Source organism: Lepus europaeus, chromosome 16 (genome assembly GCF_033115175.1).
Source record: "Lepus europaeus isolate LE1 chromosome 16, mLepTim1.pri, whole genome shotgun sequence".
In the NCBI taxonomy this organism is placed as follows: Eukaryota; Metazoa; Chordata; class Mammalia; order Lagomorpha; family Leporidae; genus Lepus; species Lepus europaeus.
This window is the reverse complement of record NC_084842.1, coordinates 60,520,632-60,539,042: the sequence shown is the minus strand read 5'-3', so window position 1 is coordinate 60,539,042 and position 18,411 is coordinate 60,520,632. Positions and strand designations below refer to the sequence as shown.

General features: G+C 42.9%; 1 protein-coding gene across 2 annotated transcripts in view; it reads left to right on the top strand.

Moving 5' to 3' along the window:
- NWD2 (NACHT and WD repeat domain containing 2) overlaps positions 1-18,080 on the top strand; it is a 163,035-nt gene extending 144,955 nt beyond the window's left edge. For both annotated transcript variants that reach the window (XM_062213546.1, XM_062213548.1), the window contains 3 exons: positions 1,722-1,866; positions 7,516-8,105; positions 12,053-18,080. In XM_062213546.1, the coding sequence (XP_062069530.1) occupies positions 1,722-1,866; positions 7,516-8,105; positions 12,053-15,985 (4,668 nt within the window). In that variant the 3' untranslated portion in view covers positions 15,986-18,080. The remainder of the gene's footprint in view (positions 1-1,721; positions 1,867-7,515; positions 8,106-12,052) is intronic.
- Positions 18,081-18,411: the final 331 nt, after the last annotated feature.

Sequence of the window (18,411 nt, the reverse complement as noted above, 5' to 3'; positions counted from 1 at the left end):
AATGATAATGTATTGTATGGTTGAAATTTACTAAGAGTGGACTTCAAGTGCTTTCATCACAAATACAAATGGAGGGGGTGAGTATGTTAGATTGATTGTGGTAATCATTACTCAGTGAATGCCTTTATCAAAACATTGCAGAGTAGGAATTTGGCACAGCAGTTGAGATCCCTGTTGGAATATCTGCATCCCGTATCTAACTGCCTTGGTTCAAGTACACCTGGAAGCTCCACTTTCAATTCTAACTTCCTGTTAAAGTGCACCCTGACATGCAGCAGGAGATGGCTCACATAATTGGGTTCCTGATAACCATATGATAAACCTGTTTGGAGCTCCTGGCTTCTGGCTTTTGCCTGGTCCAGCCCTGACTCTTGTGGGTATTTAGGGGGAGTGAACTAATGAAGATGTGTGTGTGTGTGTCTGTCTGCGTGTCTGCCTTTCAAAATGAACAAGCATTAATATGTGGACCTTAATAAAAGAAAGCCTAAATCCAAAACTACTAAACTTTCAAATCTCTCCTTTCCTTTTAGCATCTCTGACCTTTCTTCCTGTGTCATTTTCTTTCTTCCTAAAGTAACTTTTGAAATTTCCATACCAAAAGTCCACTAGTGATGAATCTTATTAGTGTATGTTTACCTGAAAAAATTATTATTGTTCCCACTTTCTATAACATTGATTTTAATTGGAGAATATCTATATCTGTGAATTCATATATTTTTCGGTTCTATATAAAATTCTCAGCCATCATCTCATTAAATGATATCTCTCTTCTTTTCCCTATGTTCTTTCCTTTTTCCTTTTAATTGCATACTGGTACATGTGATTAAAAGGAAAGGGACTATATATACAGTGCATCATTGACCAAAATGTCATTATGTCATGCATAGTTGGCCATTAGAACATCACATTCTGTCCTCCATGTTTCTTAATTCTCTTTCACATTATCAACTTCCTTATCTGTGATGTTTTCCAGAATATTACTTTAAGACTCTTTTGTCTTTGAGTTTTTCTTAAACTGTATCTATTCTCTCTATACATTGAAATTTCAAGTTCAATAGTTGATATTTATTTTCTGAAGGATTAGCATGTGTGATTTTGTTTCAGTGAGAAGGTCCTTCTTCAAATCTGTCTGCCTGTTTTTACTGTCTTTTTTCATTTACGTTTTCCCTTTAACACTTCAGTTTGTACTATTGTATCTTATGTAGACTCATGGTGTGACGTTAATTCATCCTTGAGTATAACAAGAACATCATCATTGTCCCAAGTATATACACTGTGTATATTCTAAAACTGTATAACACAGGTTGGGGGGAAGGATGAGCCTATTCATTGCATGTAGCATTTAGACAGATTCAAAACCAGGTGTGGATATGCATCCCTCTTCCAATGAGAACCTCTGTGGTATGGTCAGCAGTCAGGCAGCTACAGGAAGAGAACCACATTTCAGGACTTTTTGTATGTGTTGTCCTAATATTCAGCATAAAGCATTTTATCATGCAGTATGAAATCATATCAGAATGCTGGCCATTTGTATTTCATCCTTTGAAAAACACCTGTTCGTGTCCTTTGCCCGTTTCTTAACTGATTAAACTAGACACTGTGTGTAAAACACCTGTCATAACCTTGTCACAGAGCAGGCCTTCAGATAACACCAGTTGCCTTGCTCTTAAATAATGGTTTTCCTTTGATGACTTGAACTTTTCACTTGTGCATTTCCACAGATGCAGCCTGCTACCCCTGCGGACAATGAGATGACCTGGAAAGAGATATCAGATGAGATCAAGAAGATATTTAAGGCTGCTGTAAAACTGTTACACGAGAAGGGTAAAATGAAACACAGCCAAGCTAAGAGGTACCTGTTCTCAGGTAATTCCCCTCTATCCTCAGTAAGCTCAATTATAAGTAAAGATGCATCCACTGCCTCCCTTCTGTGGTCCTGTGCATTGAATCTAGTTTAAGGCATAGTAAAATTTAATTGTTCTGAATGTTTCAGTGACCTGGAAAGGCAAGAGTTCTTTTGTGTTGATTCTCTACTTAACTTGAGGGCTTCTCTAGAAAATGTGATTTTAAAAGAAGTCAGGTGGATGTAACAGACCAGACACTCCCATCAGTTGAGCTGTTCATTCATTCTCTGGATCAGTCATCCAGCCAGCACTTCTTGACCTGTTGGCCTCTTTTGTGGCAAGCACTAGGCAAACACCAGTGAATCAGGAGGCAAGGGCTCTATCCTGGTGTTTATTTTTGAGTGGGGGAAATATGAGAAAGGAGTCTGACAAACAGGATCATCTCTGATTTAGGTAGTATGAATGGGATACTGCCCAGTGACAAGATAACAGTATGGTTGATGAAGGGTGAGGTCAGCTTTGTTAGATAGAGTTGACCATGAGGAGATGACCTGTGAGCTGAATGACAAGAAATCAGAACAAACCAGGAGTGCCACCTGTGTCTGAGGTAGCGAATTCCAGGAGGAGGATTAACAGGCTCAAGATCCTTGAGACAGGAATGGGCTTTAGTAAATTCCAAGAGAGGCAGAAAGTAAAGGTAGTCAGGCTCCGGGAGGAAGAGACAAGGTCACAGGGTGAGCCCAAGCTGTAGGAAGAACCCAGTGTTTCATCCTGGCAGTGGTGGGAAGCCATGGGAGGTGTGAAACAAGAGTGTCAGGACTTAAGGTAGAATTGGTATCGCAAGCTCCCCAGCTGCTGAGCAGCGGCGCACACGTCAGTCTTTCTCAGTGGTGGGAAGGCTGCTATACAGCAAACTACAGATCTATAGGAATGTCAGTCTAGGGTACACACACACACAGTACAGCATTTGTTTAGAAAAGTCATAGTGATGAATCATTGAGGAGGGAGTGTTTGGCACAATGGTTAAGATGCTGCTGGGATGCCCACATCACATATCAGGGTGCCTGAGTCTGCGTCCTGACTCCATTCCCAACTCCAGATTCCTACTAATGTGCACCCTGGCAGGCAGCAGGTAATGACTCAAATACTTGGGTGTCTGCTACCCACATGGGAGACCTGGATGGAGTTGTTGACTCCTGGCTTCAGGCTGACCTGGCCCCAACTATTACAGGCATTTGGAGGAGTGAATCAGTGGATGGGAGATCTATCTGTAGCTGTCTGTCTCTTTTTCCTTCTGCTTTTCAATTAAATAAAATAAGTAAAAATTAAATAAAAAATACAATTTTTTTTTTATTTTTGACAGGCAGAGTGGAGAGAGAGAGAGAGACAGAGACAAAGGTCTTCCTTTGCCGTTGGTTCACCCTCCAATGGCCGCTGCGGCCGGCGCACCATGCTGATCCAAAGCCAGGAGCCAGGTGCTTCTCCTGGTCTCCCATGCAGGTGCAGGGCCCAAGGAGTTGGGCCATCCTCCACTGCCTTCCCGGGCCACAGCAGAGAGCTGGCCTGGAAGAGGGGCAACTGGGACAGTATCTGGTGCCCCAGCTGGGACTAGAACCTGGTGTGCCGGCGCCACAAGGCGGAGGATTAGCCTAGTGAGCCACGGCGCCAGCCAAAACTACAATGTTCTTTAAAAAAGAACAATTGAGAAGGAAGCAATAGTAGTGGTTTTATATTTTTTGAGTGGTGTGTCCAAGCATTTGCAAAAACCAAAATCATACTCTTGATACCATTCTCACTAGATGCATGTCTTTGAAACTTAGAAAAGTTATAAATCATTTTGAAAAATCCCATAAAGAAGGAATCAAAAAATCGGTTTTATTTTAAGTCCTCTTAAAAACAATAAAATTGTCAAGAATAAGCACTGTTTTTAAAAAACACAGATTAACACTTATCCTTCTTCCTCTGGGACTTTTTGATCCATTTTTGAGGCTCTAAATCTCCATCTTTAACAAGAACATAACAATTCTGTTCATAAAAATGCACTGTAGAAGAGAAAATTCCCAGAGCAAGGCTTTTCTATACTTTATGTAAAAGACACCAGTTTGGCATCCTTTTACTTATACTGATAGAGCTCGAGTGTTCAGATATTCTATTGGCAAACACTTCCTCCTAATTTTCTCTGTCCTTCGGAACTCTGTTACATGAACAGCCATGGTGACGTGATTCATTTCATATGAAGTGCCACAAGGGGACTGTTTTCTGCTTCAGGTTGCATCTCCTGAAGATAAACCTGCTTGTGAAATTTTATTTACTTGGCCTTTCAAACTCATTTTAAGATCACATGTGCACTGTCAAAATTGCTGCAAAAGAGCCACCTCTTTCAGTGCAGATAGTACACTATGTTAGTATTTTCAGAAATCTTGAAAGTAATAATTCAAGAATTTAAGCTTCTAAAGGTGTATGTATTTGCATTTGGGTGTAATGTTTTATAGCTTTGGCTCCACCTTTTTAAACAAAAGAGGGAGAGTACTCAAAATGATACCTTTTTGTGAACATCAAAACTGAGTGCCCCCAGGGATAGTAAAGAGATTAATGATCTCATGGGTGACAGTTACCAGGTCTGAGAATCCAATCCTCATATTACCTTCATTGGGCACTGAGACTTGACAAACTTAAGATATTAAGGAAAATACAAAGACATAAAAGTAATTACAGTGTTCTAGTAAAGTAAGAGAAAGCTTATAATATTTACAGAAAGTATCAGAAATTATAATTAAGTCTCCAAAAATCATGGGGTTGTGTTTTACCTCTGGCAATAACTTTACACAGCTGGTCTCTGATCACATCACTCATTTACTCATTCATTTCTTTTTTTTTTTTTTTTTTGACAGGCAGTTAGACAGTGAGAGAGAGAGAAACAGAGAGACAGGTCTTCCTTTTTCCATTGGTTCACCCCCCAAGTGGCCGCTATGGCCAGCGTGTTGCAGCCAGCGCACTGCGCCAATCCAAAGCCACGTGCTTCCTCCTGGTCTCCCATGCAGGTGCAGGGCCCAAGCACTTGGGCCATCCTCCACTGCACTCCCAGGCCACAGCAGAGAGCTGGACTAGAACAGGAGCAACTGGCGCCTCGACCGGGACTAGAACCCGGGGTGCCGGCGCCACAGGTGGAGGATTAGCCTAGTGAGCTGGAGCACTGACCCAGATTCATTTCTGAAGTCTGTACCCTACCCTATCAGGAACCCTGCACATAGACTGAAGCTTTGCTAGACTTTACCACCTTGGTTTATCTGCATCTCTTTTCATATCCCATTTATGTTCAACACTCCTGATTGGCACAGTCTTCTTTCCATAGATGTGATAGCAATGTCAGTGGAGTCGTTACCTAGGAGGGAGAGTGGCAGCATGTATCTGATGATCAGGTATTGTGTCTACATGCCACAGCTGGACCACTTCCTGTCTCTTTGTGATGCTGTCAGAATCAGCACCCTGCTTATCCAGTATGTGCTCTGTCATTTTACTCAGGCGGCTTGAAAAGAAACAAACTGGGGCTGCTTACTATAGTAGCTCATGAAGCTGAGATTTCTCACATCTCCCCCTACCTCCATTATAAAATGTGCTTTCTTGTTATATGACATCCATATGCCCTGTAAACCCTTTTAACTGGCCTCCTTACCCAACTTGCCAAGTATAACCCTCTGTAAAACAGACTGTTGGTAATGGCACAGCTTGTTGAACACCGATGACTATAAAATATCTTTTTCTCTTGAATAAAAATTTTGGCCAATTGCTATCATTACTAAGAAAAACCATCTTGGCTTTAGTAGGTATAGAAGACAGGGGATTACCATCTTTATTGCTGCAATATTTAAGCATTATATGCTATAGAATCTAGTTTGTTTCAGGTGAAGAATATTCTTTGAGTTTCCATGTTGAATGTGTTTTGGGCTAAACCAAAACAATGAACTACTGATGCTTGCAGTGTTAAAAAGTTATACTAAAAGGATGACTTTTAAAAACAAAATCCTATCTTCCATAATACTTTACAGAGAGAGAGAGAGAAAGTGTGTGTGTGTGTGCATGTGCGTGTGTGCGTGCATATGTGTGCACGTGCACTAGACTTCAGTTGATGTTCAAGTTGTGCCCAGCACATTTAAATGTGCTCAATTATGGCCAGACCAGCCCTCCCTCCACCACACTTCTGTCAGGTGCCAGCCCAATAAAGTAGTCACCTGCTTAGGAAAGCCTTCCATGATTTCTCCAAGTGGACCTGATCCCTGACTCTTCTCACTGGGTCATGCTCTCCAGTAACAGGACTGAAATAATCATAACACGTTTATTTTAGAGACTCCAGAATTAATTTCTGTTATCTTCTACTGGAGTGTTAGCTCCATGTCTCAGTCTGTTTGGCTGCTCTAACAGAATGCCATAGACTAGGTATCAGCCACAGAAATTTATTCCTCACAGTTTGGGAGGCTGGGAATGTTCAACATCAAGGTGCGTCCAGATTTGGTGTCCAGTGAGAGCTGCTTCCAGGTTCACTGATGGCATCTCCACTGTGTCTTCCTGCAGTGGGATGGCCAAGAGACTTCTCTGGGCCTCTTTATAAGGGCACTAATCTCATTCATGAGGGCTCCACCCTCATGACCTCATCAGCCCCCAGGGGCCTCCAGTCTCTAAATGCATTCGCATTGGAGTTCAGCTTTCCACATCGGAGTTTTGAAGAGACACAAACATTCAGTCTATAACACTCCAAAATGGCCTTTTCTCTCCGTGTTATGTTTTCTCTCCACATTATATTCTTTGTAACTAGTAACATGCACAGAACATAGTACAGCTCAGTAAAGATGAATTAGATGAAGGGAGGGAAGAGGAAAAAAGAAAGGCAGGAAGGGAGGGAAGGCAAGAAGGAGTAAAGCCTTGCCTTAAAATTCATTTCCCCTGCTTTAATTATTTTATATATTTTTAATTTCTTCTATGAACACTTTTATTTTTATTACAATTGATCCAGTTTTAAATGTGCTTTTAGAGACTAAAATGATTAAATAATGCAGACTGAGTTGTATATAAATGTGTAAATTATAAGCCATAATTTGCTTTAACTTAGAAGAATACAAAATCACTTCTTGGTACCTTTCTGATAGATACAATGAAATTTCACAGTGACACAGATAATTCAGATTCTTCAGTAATCAGAACATGATTGTATTTTGTTTTAAAAACTTTTGTGTTTGTATTGAGCATATCTGTCTGGAGTACAATATTCTGTATGCAAAATGGTCAAGCCACATTGTAAAGGACATACTGATAAAGAACCTGGCCCAAACTGGTCCCTGCCCTTACTTTAGTCTTACCAACAGCTAAAATCATACAGAGACACTGAACAACAGTAGAAGAATCAACTCTAAACTTAATGTGCTTTTTTTATCATGCTTATGTCCAACCTCTCCCTGACACTGGGGAAGAAGTTAAATAATTTTATTTAAAATTCATTTATATGAGTCCCAGGATGCTTAGTAAAAGACCAATAGGAAAATAAGTGATTTTTCTGTAGACTACTGCACTACAAATTATAAGCACAACTTATCACTAGTAACTAAGCGTTGAGTATTGGCATGTGGGCACTTGGCTCGTTTATTCTAGGCAATAAATTCCTGGTGTTATTTTCTTTCAGCCATTGAGGATGAATTTGACTTCGCTCTAGGAAAGCAAACTCCAGCATTCCTAAAGAAGTGTGTTTGCTACATTAGGAAAATTGCTAACATCGAGCGCTTTGTGAAAATCCCAGAGATGGGAAAATACATGGATATCACTGGAACAGATCCCAGGATTATTCGCGACCCAGAAGCTCAAGAGAAGCTGATAAAACTCAGGGATGAATTTATTCCAACTATTGTTGCATCATCTAATCTGAGAGTATACACGTCTGTTACTCATTGTGACATGAAACTAGGCTATTCCCAAGAAATAGAAAATCACTACATAGAAGGCCTTGGTAAACAATTTTACGAGGACATGATTGACATAATCCAGGCCACAGTGCAACAGAATTTTGACACTGAAACAGATACACTGTATGATGAAATCCTTCAGCATTCCTCCCTGTGTAAAACATATGCCTCCTTCTACGAGTACAAATGTGAATCTCTAAACATCGTGCATAAATACCTTCTCCCAAGCAAAACTGGGCACATCAGCCCTCTCATTGTATACGGTGGACCATGCACTGGGAAGACCCTTCTGCTAGCTGAAGTAGCAAAGAAGGTAAAAGCCTATTCTTGCCTCTGCCTAGTAATGAAAACTTTGAGTTTCAGAAAAAGCTAAACTGGTCAAATTCATTTTCATTTCCAGTTTTGACTATCTGAATTGTAATCAATCCTTTTGGAATGGATATTTTTTTTTTTTTTTGCTTGTGTTATCTTGAGAGAACAAGACTCATAGGATATGACTACAAAACTTTTTTTCTTGCTGTTCAAACTCATGTTGTGGGGTTAGTCCTCTCCATCCCATTTGGATAAAAACTAGGACAGATCTCAACAATTTTTCTCATTCCTCTCAAAAAAAAGTCCTTCAAGTCACTTCTGGTCACTAAGTCAGTCTCAGTTCAGAATTAGTATGTCTAAACCAAGGTACTAATACAGACTTCAGTTACCTTTGTGTCCCCCGGCTGAAGCCCACGGTAGAGAAGGCATCTACAGTAGGAAATGGGCCATCTTCTTTCTCTCTCTCCATGCAGCATTGTCCATATTTTCTTCATTCCAACGACACCTGTGACCCCCATGGGGTTGTGGTTTAGAGGACATAGGAAAGGTGAGGTGCACATGTAGGACAGAAAGTTCCTACGTGACCAGTGCTGTTCAGAACCAGGCTCTAAACTCCCTGTTCTTAGCAAGTGTTAAAAGCCACTTCTCAGGGCTGAAGTGGCCATAGTGGGTGGGGTTGTCACCTGTGACACCAGCATTACATTTGGTGCAGGCTCGAGTCCTTGCTGCTCTCATCCCGCTCCCTGCTAATGGTGTGGAAAACAGTGGAAGATCACCCAAGCTTTTAGGCCCCTGCCACCCATGTGGGAAACCTGGATGGAGCGCCAGGCTCCTGGCTTTGGTCTAGTCCAGCACTGGCTATTGTGGCCATCTGGGGAGTGAACCAGCGGATGGAAGAACTCTCTCTCTCTCTTTCTCTCTCTCTCTCTCTCTGTGTGTGTGTGTGTGTGTATGTATCTCCTTTCTCTGACTTTTAATATTTTTTTTCAAAAAAGCTGCCTCTCCTGTCACCGGAGGCCTTTCCATGATTTCCTTCCCCTATGCCCCTCCCACCCTGTCCTCACTGAGCGTCTCTCACTTGCACGCTGCTGGACACACAGGGAATGCTACTTCCTCAGCTCCTAATATCCAGGCACACTTGAGGATCTTTCTGCCAAGATGCTGTGCACAGAACCTGGGAAAAGCAAACAGAAAGCTTGTCAGCTCCCACTTGCTGGTGGCCAACATCTGGTATATGGATGCACTCAGGGGTCCTCCAGGACAGTAGCTGTCCACCACTCCTCCACTGGAGCAGCAGGTCAGCCTTGGTCACTCAACCCCCCCATCTCTCAGATGTCTTCAGACTCTACATGACAATGTGGCCCAAGATTTAAGGGGCACTCAGTAAGCAGTCCACGGAAGCCCCTGCCCTGTGACTAAAGGTAGAGTTAGCAGCTCTCTGACCTGCCTTTTGGGGATGAGACAATAAGAGATAAGACCCATGGCACCCTCATCTCCAATGTTGTTCTCACCCCCTCCAGTCTTTATTTCCAAGCAGGATGTGGGTAACCCACTAAGGTATCAAAACTGGTTTTCAGAACGTACACTTCGTATCTTGCATGAGGATACAGGACGTTTCTCTGGAATGTGCCATCTGTTGTCTTGCATCCTCACCTAAGCTGCACCAAACTAGTTCCATTTAACCGCCTGTTCACTTAGTGTTGATTCAGAATCCCTATGTTGGTCTTCCTGTGGTTGCTGTATCAAAAACAGAACTTGCCTTAATTGCCTGAACATCCCTGTGGTCTGTCCTATGCACTCTCCACTTCCCTGTCTCCTGGGGAACGGCTGATCCGCACTCCCTTCACCACCCGCACTCCCTTCCCTGTGACCTCACGTCTCATGAGAATGCAGACAGACATCTTTTGTTGACCTCCCACTGCTGTCGCAGACACAAGCTCGTGACTGTAGGGACACCATCTACTGACATCACACATTCAGCCACATGTGGCAGCAGGGTTGAAGTTGTCCATGATTATCGTAAGCATCCATGTGGGAGCCAACGAACTGTGTTTTGGCTCTGATTGGCCACTGAGAGGCAGTTGTAGAGTGGCCAGATTCTCCTTCTTGAATCCAGCTTCAAAGGTCGGGGCTAAACAACAATGTAATGTTTACTTATCTTAAGGGCTCATTACGAAACTGACATCCATAAACCTTTTCTCATCTTATTCAGGCCCGAATCTGAACTCTCTCTCTTGAGGAACCAAGTTCTATAAAATTGCTGTCTCAAGTATAAATTAGCACCTCCCTTTCTAAGAAGTGTCCTTGGTATTACTAAAGGAATTCATCGCACTAAACATACTCTTCTTTTTTTTAAAAAATTTTTTTTTTTTTGACAGGCAGAGTGGACAGTGAGAGACAGAGACAGAGAGAAAGGTCTTCCTTTTGCCATTGGTTCACCCTCCAATGGCCGCCGCGGTAGCGCGCTGCGGCCGGCGCACCGCGCTGATCCGATGGCAGGAGCCAGGTGTTTATCCTGGTCTCCCATGGGGTGCAGGGCCCAAGCACTTGGGCCATCCTCCACTGCACTCCCTGGCCACAGCAGAGAGCTGGCCTGGAAGAGGGTCAACCGGGACAGGATCGGTGCCCTGACCGGGACTAGAACCCGGTGTGCCGGCGCCACTAGGCGGAGGATTAGCCTATTGAGCCGGGGCGCCGGCCAAGATTTAATTTTATTTGAAAGAGTTACACAGAGAGAGAAGGAGAGGCAGGGGATGGGGGCTTCCATCCGCTGGTTCACTCCCCAGTTGTCGGCAGCAGCCAGAGGTGTGCTGATCCAAAGCCAGGAGCCAGGAGCTTCTTCCGGGTCTCCCACATGGGTGCAGGGACCCAAGCACCTGGGCCATTTACTGCTTTCCCAGGCCACAGCAGAGCTGGATCAGAAGTGGAGCAGCCGGGACCTAAACTGGTATTTAGGGATGCTGGCACTACAAGAAGCAGCTCCACCCTCTACACCACAGCGCAAGCCCCTAAACATACTCTTTTAGTTATTTAATACTTTGAAAAAGCAAAGAATGAGAACGGATATAATCAAACAGAAAAATAACAAACTCAGTAGTATCGTCACATATTTTCTCTCTTTAGCTCTATAGTTTTCTTTGAAAGGCGCTAAAATGAAAGTCATATTGACTTTTACTCTGACTGCATCTCTCAGTGACTGATTAACTCTGAGCTTGTCATGTATACAGCCTGGGCCTCTGTTTCCTCTTCTACTAAATGATGCTGTAATCCCATCTGCTCGCCAGAGAAAAATGAGTGCCATGTCTGCATGTTTATATATGAACCATCTATTATAAAGCTCAACATTTAATAAAATTCTCACAGCATTATGTAGCCTTTATGACAAAGATAAATAATCACAATAATGACCCTATAGCACCACAAAAATGTCTCTCAATCATTAAAGATTATATCCAATATAATGTGGTTGCTGAATATTTTATTACATTGTAATTAGAAATTTGGTAGGCCTCTGATTAATATAATGTATAAATCATTACATAAGCCATTCATTAAACAAACACTCACTAAGCACCTACCGTGAGCCAGCAGCTATACCAGGAAAATGCAGCTTCAGTGATGAAAGCTGGCCACGCTGTATACCAGATTTACCAACTTTTGAAATACTTACATGTTGCCCTATAATTGAATAATACTATTTTCACTGTTTTCCTGCCTTTGGCAAGGGTAATCTTGAGACCCTGAGGGGTCTTATGTGTAGATTTCCATGCATGATCTTTGTGACAGTTCTTTGGTCTTTCCAGAAGGTTTGTCCATTTCTTGGTTCTCGGCCGCTTTCCACATGGTGGGGGTTCCTGGAAGTCAGAGCTCTACAGGGAGGAAGTATTGTTGCCTATGACCATGTGAACCCATGTTATCCTTCTAAACTCAAGCACTTTTGTATTTCAGGCCTATGCCTGGCTTCATGATGACACAGGACCAGACTCTGACCCTGTCATCGTTGTGAGGTTTCTGGGAACAACAGACATGAGCACTGACCTAAGGACTCTCCTCCTAAGTATTTGTGAACAATTGGCAATTAACTACCAGTGTCTGGTTCAAAGCTACCCTAAGAAGATCCATGACCTCCGTGACTTATTTATAAACCTCTTGAATGAATCTTCCTTGCAGAGGCCTCTAGTAATAATATTCGATGCCCTAGAGCAGCTCTCGGAGAATGACGATGCCAGAAAGCTCTGGTGGCTCCCAGCTCACCTTCCCCGCTTCGTACGGATAGTCCTCTCCACACTGCCCAATAAACACGGGATCCTGCAGAAACTACGGTGCCTTATCCACGAAGACGACAACTACATTGAGCTGATTCCCCGGGACAGGAAGATGTGCAGCCAGGTACTCAAACACCAGCTGCTACGAGTTAAAAGGAAGGTCACGTCCGGCCAGCAGATTTATGTGAACAATGCCTTCTCCAAGTGCACGCTGCCAATGTTTGTGAACCTGACCTTCAGGGAGGTGAGACACTGGAGATCTCACAAAGACGTCGATGAAACCTCCCTCTGCATCAATGTTCATGAGAGTATAGAGCAGTTATTCTGGTCCTTGGAGAAGATGTGTGGTCAGAAACTGGTCTCCAGGGCTCTTGGTTACATCACCATGGCCAAGATGGGTCTGAGTGAGATGGAACTGGAGGACGTATTAGCCCTGGACAACAGTGTTATGAATGAGCTCAACGAGAATGCCAGGCCCAACAATCCCCTGAGAGTACCTTATTTGTACATTGCAAGGCTCAAGGAAGGGCTCAGCGGATACTTAATAGAAAGACATGTGAAGAATGTCACACTCCTGGTCTGGGCCAACAGACACCTACATCTCATAGCCCAGAAGCTGTATCTGCAGGATGACAGGGACCTGCGTGAAATGCACACCATCCTGGCAGATTATTTTCTAGGGGTCTGGTCGGGGGGAAGGAGGAAAGCGTTCTGCCTGGAAGACCCCTACCTTAATGGCTGCCTTGACTTGGACAGCAGAAGCCTGCTTGAGGAAGAAAAACACTTCATGGAACAGGCTTCCTTTGACAGACAGGCCCCAGACCAGCCCTGGGTTTTCCAGTGCAATCCCCTGGAGCCTGACATTTTCTTCGTCAACCATCGGAAGATGACTGAGCTTCTGCACCACCTGACAAGATGTGGAAAAACCGATGACCTGCTTTATGGTATCATCATGAACTTCAGCTGGCTTTATACCATGATCAAAATTGGCCAGTTTGATAAAGTGCTTTCAGACATCGAGCTGGCGTACAACTACTCACAAGAGAAGGAGCTGAAGTTCCTGGCTAGCACCCTCCGCAGCATCAGAAACAAGGTCGTTGCGTTTCCTGGCTCCCTTTCAGCTGAGCTGCAGCAAAGGCTTCTGCCTGTTGTGAGTTCCCTGCCTAAATTAAGACACCTTCTTTTAGAGTGTGACAAAGATGGGCCCAAGTACTGCTCCATTGTGCCCTTGCATTCATCCATGGATGTGACATACAGCCCAGAGCGTCTCCCTTTATCATCCAGTCACCTGCATGTCACAGAGATTCTGCCTACCTGTAACCCCAGCACTGTCCTCACAGCTTTAGAAAATGGTTCCATCAGCACCTGGGATGTAGAGAGCCGCCAGCTACTCAGGCAAATCACGACAGCCCAGTCTGTCATCCTGGGCATGAAACTCACTACTGATGAAAAGTACCTTGTGGTGGCTACGACAAATAACACCTTGTTGGTTTATGACAACGTCAACTCTTGTCTCCTGTCTGAAGTGGAAATCAAAGGGACCAAGCATGGAAGCAGCTCCACCTACATCAATGGATTTACACTGTCAGTCAACCATGCCCTTGCATGGCTTGAAGCCAGTAAAGATGTCACTGTCATTGATCTGCTCTACGGATGGCCCCTTTACCAGTTCCACTGCTGGTATGAAGTAACGTGTGTCCAGTGCTCTCTGGACGGGGTGTATGCTTTCTGTGGACAGTACCTGAACACGACCACCATATTTCACTTAGGGAGTGGAGAAAAGTTATGTACGGTGACCTCTGAATTTTCAGGAGGTTTTGTGAAGTTTCTTCTTATCTTGGACACAGCTCAAGAGATGGTAATGGTAGATAGTGAAGGAAGTCTTTCTGTTTGGAATACTGAGGATATTTCCAACCCCCAGCTGACTGATGACTTTGACTGCCGTAGAGAAGACAGCGAGGTGGTCAGCATTGAACTTTCGGAGGACCAGAGTGCCATTCTGATCTGTAAAGCTCTCAGCATTGAGCTCTTAGACACTGGCGTGTGGAAGGTGGCTGAGAAGTTCAGAGCCAAGCACAATGAGCGCTTTATATCAGCTGTGCTGTCCAAAAACGGAGACTGCATCATTGCAACCATGGAAAATACCTCAGCCGTGTTCTTTTGGAGGCGGGACACGGGACAATGCATGGCAAGCTTACAGGAGATCTCAGGTACCATAGTGAAGTTGGTAAAATCCAGTCACCACAACATGCTGCTCTCTTTATCAACCAGCGGCATTCTATCTATTTGGGATATAGATATAATCACAGCTATGTCCAATATTGATAAGACTGGGAAACCAATCCAAAGTCTGGTGTTGCCTGCGAGAGGGGAAATCATTTACTCCCTGGATGGCTCTGACTGTGTTCATAAATGGAATTTCAGCAACGGGTTCATTGAGGCAGTATTCAAGCATGAAGGAACAGTTGAGCACTGTGTGTTAACATCCGCTGGGGACATCATGGTGACATCAGATGACAAAAGCAGCCAGTATGTTTGGCACACCAGCAGTGGGGAAAACCTCTTCCGAATTAATGGGCAGAGAATATCTCAGCTGCTGATTACACACAATGACCAGTTTGTGGTCTCACTGTGTGAAGAAAATGCCTCCAGGGTGTGGAGACTGGCCACAGGCCACAGGGTCTGCAACATTCTGACCACCTTGCAGAATGCCTTTATTACTTCTGCAAACACCTTCGTGGTGGGGATGACGAAAAGCAAAGTGCTGGCTGTCAGTCTTTGGACGGGAAGTATCACCAAGAAATTTTGCTGTGAAGATGGGACCAGCATTGTGAATTTTAAACTGATCCCTGACTGTCCTGACATCATTGTGTTCATCACATCAGCTGAGACTGTGAACATTTGGAGTCTGGCAGATGAAGTGATCTGTCGACGCGTGCAGCTGCCAAACAACTTCCTGAAAAATCTAGAGGATTTTGAAATTTCTCCCAATGGAAAGCTAGGCATTATATCTAGGGGAGATGAAAATATCAATGTATTGGATTTACACAGTGGTAAATTACGGGTGGTTCACGCCTCTGGGGTCATCTGGCGCCAGAGGTTGTCACGAGATGGTCGCTACCTGGTATACATTTGTTTCCGGAATGGGGAGGAGGAGGATGAAAATGGTGCAATATCCAGTCTAATCGTAATGAGGCTGGCTGATGGCAAAAATATCGGTGCTTGTTCTCTTTACAAAACGCCCACTTTTCTCGCACTCTCTCAGCGGCACCTGCACATCATTGTGGGCTTTGATGATGGGAGTATAGGGATATACACGGTAGTGGACCGTGTAGATGCTGCACTAAAAATTAAAATTGCTACTTCAAATAGCAGACAAATTTTCAACAATGCAACACAGGTATCAAGGCCAAAGTCTAACAGTTACTGTTTTAAAGTATCTGTGGATTGCTTATGGAGAGAGTCTACCGAGGTCTTTGCAAGAGACAGCCCCATCACAGTGAGCGACTCTTCTGAGTCCAATGAAGCCACGCCATCCAAGAAACACAACTCTTGTTATGACCGGGTGTGCTCTGCCCTAGAGTCCAGAGGACATAGCTATGCCCCTGATAACTGAAAAAATGTTTATCTTGTTCAACATACATGATCCATGTACAAAAGACACCAAAAACAATGTGTCTTCTGTATCCCAAATGATCAACCACTCGTTTCTTAAAAGACAGGAGAGATCTGAAATCCCAGTGTTGTGCTGTTGTGCTCATGAAATGTATGGAGATGTGAGACTGGTCTGAGGTGAAGTCCTTTTGTCAAAGTGTATCCAGGAATGAAGGAATGACAGAAAGTGTCTAGAAGTAGTACTTACAATTAGTTGTGTTGTAAGAAGTAGCATAATTCATGCCATTGGTTCAGATCAGAGAGGCTAGAGTTACCAATAAACCATTTGGAAAGGAATTAGTTCTAAAAATTCAGTTGAAATCCTAAAGACAAAGAGCTGTTTGACTTCAAATGATTGTGTGATAAGTAAACACAGCCTTAATCTCCTTTCCATTTTACAGTCCTGAAAACTGTGTAAACCTAGTCTGCAGATGAAAGGTCTAAAGGTGCAAAATCATGTAACAAACATGCCCAGATGCATTCCCAGTCTCCCAAGAGACACGACATGATCTATGTGACCATGAACTGGACTGGGACGAGAACTAACCGTCGCTACCATAGGGCTACTCAACATGGCGAGTTGGTCTTCATTACAATACAATTGCAGCAACTGCATGCAAGGGTTTCTGTATGGAGTATATGATTTTTAAACTATTTACTTCCTTGGTTACAAAAGAACACATTTAATAAGAAAACACAATCTTTTCACATCTTTTTGAAACATATATTTGTGCTGTATGTAAGGAACCACAGAAAGGGCATTACACATGTGATCAGTTCTATCATCGTACTAGCAAGTCCGTACTATTCAGTCCATTGTACGGAGGTATCAGTTTTTTCCTACATCCCTGCAGTATATCAATAGAAAGCAAGTGTTCTCAATAGACCATCTCTGAAACACTGATGACATTTGCCTTATTCTTATTCCCCCTCTCTATTTAAAATGCAGATAGATGACAAACTACTCTGGGACAAATTGAATATGCCCGTCTGTGTGCTAAAATATCCCTTATATCTTAGGAGTGTCCAAAGGTTCTTTCTTGTCCTTATTTGTAATGACTTCCTTACTGCTGCACACCACATGTATGCTTCTTTACCTGTTATACTTCCTGATGGATGATGCTCTTGGACCTCTTATTGTCTTAACCATTTCAAAGTAGAAGCTGTGCAATGGTCTTCAGTGTTTTTAAAACAGCAGCAGCTACACTTACTGAAAAGAAAATATCACATCTCGAAAGAGTAAAGTGATTTTCTACCTTTCCTATCCACCACAGGGCATGTCAGTCATGATGGTTGGTTTGGTTTTCTTTGAAAGTGGCAATGACTTTAGTAAGCAGAATAATGAACAAAGAACAGAGTGGTCCAACTTTGCCATGAACTCATTGTATCCCTAGCCAGATGTTTAACCTCCCCAGTGTATTATTTTTTCTTAACCATAGGTAAAGTTACTGGAAGCTTCTGCTATGGCCCTCAGAGAGTGTTGGTAAGTCATGTGAGAAAAAAAATACAGCAACATCTTGAGAGCTGATGTAAATGAGAAAACCAAGTGTTCTGCCCACTAGAAAACCCAAGTCTATTATGATTCACTTTGGAAATCACTTTGACACTTAAGCATTCAAACATGTAATTCAGATATAAACACGCCACACCATAATGAAAGACTTTTATTAAGATCCTCCCTCTCCCAATTTAGCTTCCAGACATAGGTAGCAACCCAGAGAAGGCTCAGAGCCACGTATAGATCACCTGGAGTTGACTGGGTGAATCAGTGCTGTTTAACTCTTCAGACAACACATTCTTAGTCCTGTCATTATCAGCTAGACCTCCATGCTATACATTTCTAACAATTAAACCCCTAAATGGATTAATGTAGTGTGTGAATGTTCAGTGTAAAAGCCAATAGAGTATAACAAGTGACTTGAATGATTTTTTTCCTAACATGTTTGCAACTGATAGCTCATATTGAATGTTTTTATGTAAACTTTGTATTGTTGGGGAGAACAACCCACTCAGAGATTTATATTTTTCATAAATGTTACATTTAGTTAAATTTTGTTACAGAGTTGTTACACTAGAAAATCCTTTCAGTCTTTAAACAATATACAGTCTTGTGTATGTATTGTTTGTATGAATAAAAGACAAACCACTTAGATTTGGGTACTCTTTGTTTTTCTCTTTGGCAGATGTAGATAGAGACTTGGAGTAATAATAATAATTGCTTGTGCTTACTGAGTGGTCATGGTGCACTAGGCACGTTATTGGAGATTTTCATGGGATAAGTCATGTAGTCTTCACAACAGCCTTATTAGGTGAATACTGTTAGTATTCTTGATTTCTAGACATGGAAACCTGGAGACAGGTCTAGGGAAAAAATGGCTAAACAAGACT